The 10,394-nt window shown below is 44.9% G+C and overlaps 2 protein-coding genes across 2 annotated transcripts in view; both read right to left on the bottom strand.

Moving 5' to 3' along the window:
• Positions 1-139: 139 nt before the first annotated feature.
• On the bottom strand, positions 140-6,876 carry asb4 (ankyrin repeat and SOCS box containing 4). Its single transcript, XM_080007532.1, has 6 exons — positions 6,555-6,876; positions 5,740-6,039; positions 5,407-5,649; positions 5,084-5,331; positions 1,779-1,892; positions 140-1,607 (listed from the first exon to the last, which is right to left on the bottom strand). The coding sequence occupies exons 1-6, from the start codon at positions 6,847-6,849 to the stop codon at positions 1,419-1,421; spliced, it is 1,389 nt and encodes a 462-aa protein (XP_079863658.1). The 5' UTR covers positions 6,850-6,876; the 3' UTR covers positions 140-1,418.
• Positions 6,877-10,059: 3,183 nt separating this feature from the next.
• ppp1r9a (protein phosphatase 1, regulatory subunit 9A) overlaps positions 10,060-10,394 on the bottom strand; it is a gene marked incomplete at both ends in the record, with an annotated part of 44,761 nt that continues 44,426 nt past the window's right edge. Inside the window, one exon of the mRNA XM_080018408.1 lies at positions 10,060-10,245. Coding sequence (XP_079874534.1) covers positions 10,060-10,245 — 186 coding nt within the window. The remainder of the gene's footprint in view (positions 10,246-10,394) is intronic.

The raw sequence follows: 10,394 nt of genomic DNA, 5'->3' as shown, positions 1-10,394 counted from the left end.
GGACATTGGCTTCCATTGTTTCTTAACCCTAAATTGTATTAGTTTAAAGAATATAAAATAACAATAATCTCATTTGAGAAATACAGTTGAAGGAAAACATGCACGTTAACAAATTAGTTACTACGTTTAAACAGGGGTATATAAGGGATACGAATCCAATTTTTCCCACTCAACTTTTTCAAGAGTTCTCAAATATTTTTTATTTTCCGACATCTGCGCAACGCGCCATCTGCCCGTGCCACTTAAGGTTTCCACGCTTGCCATTCTAGGTCAGCCCTCATTATGCAAACTTAACCATGTTTCGTGAGTCCCCGGCGCTTTTGGCTTTTCTTTTATCCTCTTTCCCTCCTTCCCAACAAAAGGTGTAATAGTTGAGGTACCACTCTCCATTCAGCCCCAGTCTCCAGAGTGCCGCTCTCCATGGTTCACCGCCATCATCACCTCCCCACGGCCAATTAGACCAAACACCTGAATACAAACCCACACGTGTCGTGACTGCCTTCGTGCCAAATTGGAGGTCTTTTCACAAGCTTACAGTACAAGGGAGGGAAAGTAGAATACGGCCTTGAAAAAAAAAAAATACTTTAAATGATGCTAATGGAAATTCAGGGATCAGAGATTGGTCTCAGGTTGAGAGTAATCAATGTAATTTCTATCATATGCTTATGGCACTGCAGTCATTGGAGGTAAAAGTGCAAAACATTGATAAAAGTTTTAAAGTTATGGTAAATGATGTAAGTGTCTGAGAAACCCACTGTGAGGAGAGAGAGAGAGAGAGAGAGAGAGAGGATTCAGACTCACTTCAGCTCTGTTCTATAGTGTAAACTGCTGGTAATCCAATATTTTATTTATGTATGACATGTTATATACAGCAATATCCCAAATATCCTCACTTCATCTTGTACCACACCATAAATATTTGACTTAAACCTCTGGCCAGCAGGATTCTGAAATCCCCAGAGTAAATGTGCATTAATTGTCATTATTCTGATTTCCAGGGTTTGCTCCCATTGGAAGGTTTGCTCCTTCCATTGGAAGTCAGATTGAAGAAATCAGTCTATGTCCATGTGAGCACTTCCAATCAGATCAGTCAAACTCCCACACAACATTCATTCTTGACTCAAAGTGCCATTCCACTCTTTTTTTTTTTTTTTTTTTTCACCTAAGATGATCTCTCCGCATCCCATATCGCCCCCTGCTGGTAGGGGTTTTGCACGGCGCACGTTATGGGTGAAGTCCTGTTTGGGCGTCATAGCTTCTTTACAGCCATCTACAGAAGCTGCATCCCATCCCTTACAGTAAATGCCCGTGTGAAAACCGCTGCAATTTCCACTAAAGCTGATGTCGGGGCCCTGTGACTCCATGTTGTTTTATACACGGCATCCCAGTGGAGGCCAAAACAACACATTTTCGCCCTTTCAGTACAGGATGCCTTCTGGTTCCAGTAATAAGTATTTCTTGATGGGGTTCGGCAAGGGCAGCTGTCCCACGGCCGCGTGGCACATCCCGCCCAGCGCGACTCGCACGGCGCACCTGGCCAGGTGGAGCAGAGAGCGGGGGGTGTTGCTGCAAACGGCGAAGACAGAGTCGTAGAACTCTTCGTGTCGCTGGGGAGACGGAGCGAAGCAGGGGGTTCAGATTTAACATTCTGCTCAGAAATCTTAATCAAGGGGAGTGACCCATGCGTTAGGAAGAACCTTTTTTCTGATGTAGATCCCCACAAACACAAGGGTACTCAAATTCAAATGGTCAATATCTTGATACAGTGGGTTATGTACCTTGTAGCAGTCGTCGGGAATGGCCGCCCTCCACTTCCTTGTGGGTTTCAAACGTTCATACGAGTTGACCAGGATTTCTACCGCTCTGGGGTAGTCGTGACAGACCTGTAAGACCTGTACAACACATCAAAATGTAGTTTTGCTCTGAGTACAGATGTACAACACCTGATTTCCAATATTGGGCATGAAGTCGAGATAGAGAATGTGCATTAGGCCCTGATACACATGCGGTTTGCCGACCGTGACTCTGTGTGCCTCCAACAACGTCCACACAGCCAGACGCACGGGGTGGAATCGCCATAACACACACACGGTAAAGCCAGGGCGACGTAGCTCGGCCTGAAAACAGCGCTCCAATGCTGTGCAACGTGACGGAGGACCTTCACGAGGTGAAATGCATCATCCAAAGTGAAAGTAAAACAAGAATTGGTAAGAATATGTGACCCACCACAGCAAAAGCCGCCATTTCGCGCGTTTCTAAAATGGCCAGGAGCAGCCAAATCATTTGAAAAAAAAACTTTCTTGAAGGAAAATTCGAGTTTTCCAGATTCGTGTTCCTTTGTGTTTTTTTGTTTTTTTTTATCTCTCCGCATATTTTCAAAACCGAGTTTTGAGTTATGAATACTAGAAAAAATGTTAAACCGCGGAGTTAAATATTCCCGTTAGATTACATGGTGAAACGCGGTTCACTTACCGAGACGCGGAACAGCGCTGAATAACGATCGATCGTTTCCTTTAGAGCGAGCGTCCAGGTGAAGATCATTCATCCATATTCCGTGTGTTGTGAAGCCACAATGTGAAACCGTTTTGATAGAGTTCAACCTTTAAATGGTACAACTTTTACACACGCACGGAGGCACTTGTGAAACGGCGAAGAAGAAAAACCCCAACCCTGTCACTTCCGTAAACAGACGGTTAAAGCGCAGCACGGGGGTGTTGCGGTCTCACTTGTCTGTGAAAACTTTCTTCTCCGTATCGCTATGGACTCTGCGAAGCGGAAGCTCTGAATCATATTTCGGACCTGAATCTGACCAGTGCGATAGATCGTGCGATAGTGTTAGCAGCGCGTACTGGACTTGAGAGAACATTTCAAACAGCGGATTTCAAGCTTAATGTGACGATGAAACGGAGTATTTTCAAGAACCACCGAAGGAGACCGACGATACGCCCGTTGTTGTTCCAACGGGAGAAGTCGATGACGCGATGAAGTCCGTTGAGGTCGGTGGTGGATTTTCAGATTTCTGATTTTCTGAGACTCATGATATTGATCGACTCCACATTTTGTTCCAAAATAATTCCACTTTTATGAAACATGTATGTTATTACTGTTAAATAAAAGCTTTTTTAAAAACAAAATGAGCAGCATGTTAATTAGCAGTGAGGCTTTGTTCGTCCGCCAACCCCGTTTGCATTCTGGGAGCTGAAATGAACCTGGTGTGGGGAAAACTTCGGAGGTGATTATCTCAGAAACACGGTTTGCCACAGCCCTTGTCATAGCTTTAAAAATATCTGCTTGATTTGCACAAGTGACGCCTTCTTTGGAAGCTCCGATTCTCCACCTTCAAAAGATGCAAAAAAAAACAAAACTCTAAAGACACCGAATGACCCTAAAGTAGGCGGTGAGTCATATATATATATATATATTGACCATGAGTCAGAGCAACCTTAATTAGAGAGACAATGCAGTTAATTGGTAATATTTACATATTTAATGAGCAACAGTTGTGTGAGTTACAAAACTCTGATCCAAAGCGACTTCCAACATTTTCCAAGAGGGAAGGCTTTCGTGGCTTTTTCGGTTCTCAGGACGGGGAGGATGACGTCTGCTTTAGCCAATCAGCTTTTCCAGCTGTGAAAACGGATCTTCTTGGGGTGGGACGGTTTTGCGTGGCCGGTCTTCCTGCAATGGTAGTTAATGTCCCGGCTTGCATTCAACGGGACAGGAAGCCGCCTTTCACGGGCGAAACCGTTCCCCCATGAAAATTCGAATAAAAAGTTGCATTGTGGAAATACCACATGCACTCATGGTTAAGTTGCAAAGATTGTGTCACAGTGCGGATTTAAACCTGCAACCTTTTGGTCAGCAGCCGTTCATGGTAGACCAGCGCACCACTTCTCTCCGGGAAAAGACCCTCGGGAGCGCGGCATACTTGTTCTGAAACAAGCTCATATTCACAGTGGAGTAGTCAGATCCTTGAGCTATTCATTATGAATTTCAAGACTATAATTGCAGTTTCGTTGGTGGTGGCCCACATTAGATATTGCACAGGTGGCGTCCGTGGGTGGGCACCAACCTCCTTCCTTCCAACCAGCCGCGCCACAGAGAAAAGCCTGAGACACAAAAGCGGGCGTCGCCTCCTTGTGCAGGTACTATTCGACGGTTCTTTCACAATAATATAATTCTCTCTTTAACCTGGTAATAGGAGTTGACGACTACACTACACTGAAGGCCTGGGTTGACTTGAACCTCCATTCTCTGGGATAACAACCAAACATGCTACCCAGTGTAGACTCCTGGGCTCCTTGTGCAGGTACTATTCAATGTTGTTCATAATACTATAACACTGTCCTTATTACAGGCGTTGTCTAGTCTACTGAAACCCTGTGTGGGCTCGAAACCGCCACCTTAGGGGTAACAGCCAAACATGCTAAGCGGTTGCACCACAGAGACAAGGGAGTGGGCGTGGGCGCCTTGTGCAGGTGCAATTCAATATTTTTCACAGTAAAATGATGTCCTTAACCTATTCCTAATTATGAGGGTGATTCAAGATTCCAGAGGTTTATTCGTCACATACATATACATACTTTCATACATATATGCAGTGAAATGTCAATGCAACGCACCCGGTGACTACACACAATATGTCCTAGACAGAACACAGTAGCTACCTAAGAAAATTTCTTTCTACTAGACCAACTAACTGATTCCTAAAACGTAATACAAGTAAGTCAAATACTTATAGAATAAAATAAAATAAGAACTCAAGGATAATGCAGGGTGGGGGTACAGAATAGATAAAGGGAAGAGGCTTATGTATATGGGATAGACTTGTGTATATGGGATAGGCTATTTATGTATATACAGATATGTGCATTAAAGTGGCATGTGAATACAGTGAGGTAGTGTTTGTGAGATATACCGTTGGGTCAGTTCAATAAAATGAAAAGCCGGTAATGTTTTGGCTTCAATGGGAAATTATTACAATTTGCATATTTGAGGAAAAATCTAAAAATCTCAAGTCCAAAAAATTCCATTGGATCAACTGCAATGTCCCCAAACCACAGCGGACTAATGAACTGTGTACCTTGTGGAACTGGGGCGGGTAGATCCGAGCGGCGTTGTGGTTCAGCAGGAGCTGGTAGCAGAGCTCTGGGATGGACATGGGCCTGACGTCCGTCACCTTGAGGAGGTACTGGATAGGGGCGCAGCCGTTAATGTCCATAGATCGCGCGTCCGCCCCCGCCTCCAGCAGCATCTGCATCAGGACGTGGTCGCTGTTCCACGCCGCCTTGTGCAGAGCCGTCTTGTGGTCCTCCTCTCTGAGGTTCGGGTCTGGAATAGAGGAATGAGGTTATAAATATGAAAAGTCGAGGGAGGTCATTGCCAAGATGGCGTGAAGATCCTCGCCTGCTTTGTGGTCCAGGAGGATGCGGCAGACCAGGTGGTGGTTCTCTCTGTAGAGCTGCTCCTTGGTGTCCAGGGCCCAGAAGGCTGCGGTCATCAGGGGCGTCTCCTGGCGAGAGTTGAAGGCGTCGATGGAGGCTCCATGGGCCAAGTAGAGCGCCGCCAGTTCCGGGACACCGAATCTAGCTGCTGTGTGTAAGGGTGTGTCCTCGTCGCTGTTCTGGCTGGCCATGTTCACCTCTCCACCTGAGGAAAAAGACCCTTCACTTTTCCATTTTGCCCGAGGATACAGTTTTCAACCCTCATCGTGCCTCTCCTTGGCCTCTGACCTCTGACCTGTGAGGATGAGCTGCTTGGCACAGTCCACAGACTCGCTGGTGATGCAGTAGTGAAGGGCAGTGTGTCCGCTCAGCGACAGGCTGTTGACCCTCGCACCGTGGGCCAGCAGCAGGGCCGCGCAGTCGGCGTGGGAGACCTCACAGGCCACGTGCAGCGGGGTCTTTCCGTTGGGCTTGCGGTTCACCGCCGCCCCCTTCTGGAGGAGGACCAGCGCTGACTCCAGTGCGTTGTATATCATGCACACATGGATGCCCATGGCCCAGGACTTCTCCAGCTTGTAGCCGGGCAACCAGTAGCCTGTGAAATGAGAGTAGAGAAACGCTATTGTAGCAGTAAATGTTTTATTTATGACTGATAATCCTGACTTGCATAGTTGCATCTACATAATAGGTTTAAAGTAGTAATCCGTAAAGATCGTCTGTGTTGTGTGCATCACATTCCAAGTCCCAAAATCCCATTCAAAAGGGAAACTTTTTTTCCCAACATCCGGATTTACCCTTGTATATACAAGGGTAGAATATACATGCGTTATAAAATAAATCTTCTAAAATGCCAGCTTAATAAATGTGATAAATATAAAATAGGCGATTATTTCAACATAATATTTCAGATTACCACTTGTGACATTACAACTGGTGAAATGCCACATTGGTTTGAGGTCAGCGGTCTTTGGTGGAAGCTTGGCACCACCTAGTGGCTAGAAAACTGAACAAATCTATGCTATTTATTTTTCTACTATTTTATAATAAATAAGAGACTTAATGATGGGAGACTTTATATCTAATATTGTTATGTATCAAGCCGCATGCTACCTTGCTTATATGAGGCCAGGACCATGCTGGTGTCCTCCACCTCCAGCACGGTGTCTATGTCCAGGTTGGTGGTGTGGAGGATCCTCTGCACCTCCTGGGTGTCGTTCCGCTGCAAGGCTCCCAGAAATTGGGCCTTCAGCTCTTTGGCGGCCAGCTGCCGGGGACTCAGCTCCTCCATGGCCGGACCCCACCACCCAGCGGGCGCCGACACCTCGGCCAGAGCTAAGAACCCCAACACAGAATGGAGGAGCCTGGAGAAGAGCTCCCGGAGAGAGAGGGCAAAGGAGGAGAGCATGCCCTCTTACCGTAGGCCTCCTAGGACTCCATAGGGCCTACGTATGTAATAAGGAATGAAAGGTCGGAATTAAAATAGAAGAAGAGTGGAAGTGAAGGAGAGGTGGTTGGAGGGAGTGTAATACAATATCCTGGGTGGGAAGTGAGGGCGGATATAAATAGGAGGAAGCGAGCGGCTGAGGTGGAGCTGAGGAGTCCAATGGTCTATAATCTCATGGCCATAATAACATTAAAAGAAAAGGTTAAAAAAAAAATATATATATATATATATGTATATATATATACACACACACACACACACACACACAGAAAGCTATTTTCATTTCACTTGAAATGTCTGAATGAATCCACTGTCTATGTATAGGATGATATGGTGAATAGGAGGTTCACGGCCATTCCCACCGTCTCATTTTGATGTTAAATGTTACTGTCGAAGAGACCTGCTAGGAATCAAAATGAAAACCAAAGGAACACGGGCAACTGCGGTGAGCACAAGGCAAAGGAATGGTCAAAGGAATAAAGAAGGCCAAAGGAAACCCGGAGACAGTGACCGCACATTTTATTCAGTGTTACAATTAGCTGCCAAATGCAACTTTTCAGAATGCAAAGAAAGAGAGCAAAATGAAATGACAAAATCGGGAGAAGGAAGAGAAGAGGGAGAAGAAGCGTGATGGTTTATTTTTCTGTTTGTTTGAAATAGTGAAAGCGATTTTTCCCGTGGTGATTATCTGTCGCTCTCTACACATGACTACACACGGGAAACACCTGCAGCCAAACACTTCACTTTAAAAATGCATCTGAGGCGCCATTTTGGGACCAGGAATGACCTTTTTAATTCAACAGACTGCTGGCGGCACACCGACAGGTTAGAAAACAAGGCTTCTCGGGGATTAACTCGTTCAGGTTAGTACAGCGTATTGCTCTCAGCGTCACTGTTCACAGTACAGTCCACATTGACCGTCTGGGGGGGGGGGGGTATTATTCACAATCGGGTTCGTGCGGTACAAGGTGTGTTTTGCATTTCAAATTTTAAACAACTTTTTCATAATTTCATTCCACAATGTCCATCGAAATAAAATGAAAAATATTCAAAAAACGCCATCAATTATCGTTTTTTCGAAATACATTTTTTTGCAAAAAAAACAAAAACAGTCTGTCAAATTTGGAATCAATAGCGTTAATAATAATTATAATAACTTAAATGTCGCTTAACTTACCGTGTCATAAACAATACTTGTTTTCGCTGCTTTAAATACATAAATAATAAATAATAACACAAACAGCTTAACACCACGTCGGTACCAGAGTGACCTTGGTGACCATCCATCCTTCACCCACACTCCTCCGCCTCCTCATCCTTTAGCCCTTTGACTTCACCCTTTCAGACCATCAGGGTCCTCGAAAAGGTAACTGTACATTTCAAATGTGAACCTGCGGAGCGGTTCTGCAGCAAAAAAAAAAACAACTAAAAAAAAAAAAACGGAAAGTGGGGGGAAAAAAGTGGGTGATCATTGAAATCATCAAGAGAATATTGCATAAATCGCCTACGGACGTCAAAAATAATTTTGATCTTAATAGGATTTATTTTTTAAACTAACAACTATGAACAACAACGTCTTGAGCCCTCGCTAAAATAAAGTTTATGACAAAATTGAAACAGAGTGTAATATTGCATGATACTAGTGCAACTTCTGTGATTCCCAGCATCGGTAATGGTTTATTGAACAGTACCTCCAGTTCCAGTCACCCCCCCGGTAATAGACACACACACACACACACACACACACACACACACACACACACACACACACACACACACACACACACACACACACACACACTTCACTGTCCACTCCTGAATTCCTACTCCTTCAAAGTAATACTAGAGAAAAATACGTTGTTAATAAGGTTGCGTTCCTGAATATCCATTCAAATATTCCAGGGATTAAAAAGTGCCAACTTAAATCAAAACAAACAGCCTCATGGTTTGCGTTGCGTGGGTTTGGGAAACTGAAAAGCAGATTTAGAAACGGACGGGAGAATCTGTCGTGGTGTTTCGACCGCGCTCGCATCCAAGTGGAAAGAGAACACTACTCTAGAATGGACTAAAGGCAGCAGCTGGGAATTACTTTGTTATCGAGAGAATATAAAAAAGAGGTCAAAAGCAGGTTACAGGTGGAGTCGAAGCAACGTTATGCATAAAAGCAGGAGATTTCGTTTGTAATCCTGTGGTATGATTTGGTATGTCACAGTCAATGTTTTTTTTTTTTGTTGTTTTTTTTTTTACACATTGTACCCGCAGTCTCCATTTTCAGCCTCGGTGTTTCGGCCATTGCGTCTCTTTTCCTGACGGTTGTTCATATTTTGGGAATTGCTTTAGTATAGAATAGTATGTAGTCGTCGGACCAAGTCAAGTCAGAGTTGAGTTTCCAGTGTTTTCACTTCACTTGTCCCCCCCCCCCCGGAGGAAACGCAGTTCTCACTCGGATCCCGCGAGAACTTCCAGTGTTTTAACAGCGGTGAGAGTAAGCAGCATGGAGACACCTCGTGGTCACTGGTGGGATGTCAGTATTGACCCGTAGGCCGTAGGTGTGTGTGGGGGGGGGGGTGTGTTCCCACTGATCTATGTATCCCACCCAGATGTACACAATTCTTCATGTTAGAAAATGGCACGATAGACATATTAATATCTATATTTATCACTGTATATGTACATTGTTATGTCTAAAGGTGCTATAATACACATCTACAAAGATCAGTAATATAGATGGCTCTAAGAGTGATATGTTTGGGGTTACGTGGTGACTTTTCTCTTACCACAACTAGCTCTGAAGATGAATAAATAAACAGGATTTACACAAGTAAACACTCAAATAAATAAAATATGGTTGGTTTTTTTTGTTTGTTTTTTTAAACACTGAAACAAGTATGCTTGGGTACGGAAGGTGTAAAGCGGGACAGAGTGGGTCGGCTGAGGGGGCAGCATCCTATCATCCAAGTGTGCGCTTATTTTGGTTTACTTTGCTCAGTGGAAGTCGCTCAAGGACCTCCAGCAGTCGGCCCCACGGCTGACCGCCACGGAGCTTTCTGGAACGGTGTCGTCGGCGTCCTTCAGGGCTCTGCTGTGGGCCCCACTGACATTCCTGGAGATACTACAGGGCGTGGTAGTGGTACTACGGTAAGGAGGTGGTTGGAAAGGTCTGTAAAAAAATCACTCCGCCGGGCCCTCCTCCTTGCGGGCCTGCTTCTGCTGCCGCTCCAGTTCTTTTTTTCGTAGCTTCTCGCGCTGTTTCTCCATCTTCACACGGTTCCTCTTGGCCTTCTCCATCAGCACCTTCAGGTCCTTGAGCTTCTTCTTGATCAGAGCACGGTCCTGGGAGGCGCTGACACCGAGGGCCTGGAAAGAAACACACACACACAGGCATGTCTTCAGGAGGGCAAAATACGGATTTCATCGACATATTTCAAACTTTCTAGCTCCTGGACGTATGATTCCTCAAGCTGGCACACTCTCACAACACTTTTGTGTAGAGGAGAATCTTCCAT

This window comes from Zeus faber (genome assembly GCF_960531495.2).
Source record: "Zeus faber genome assembly, chromosome: 1".
NCBI classification, from domain to species: Eukaryota; Metazoa; Chordata; class Actinopteri; order Zeiformes; family Zeidae; genus Zeus; species Zeus faber.
The sequence above is the reverse complement of the archived record's forward strand: the minus strand, read 5'-3'. Positions and strand labels throughout refer to the sequence as shown.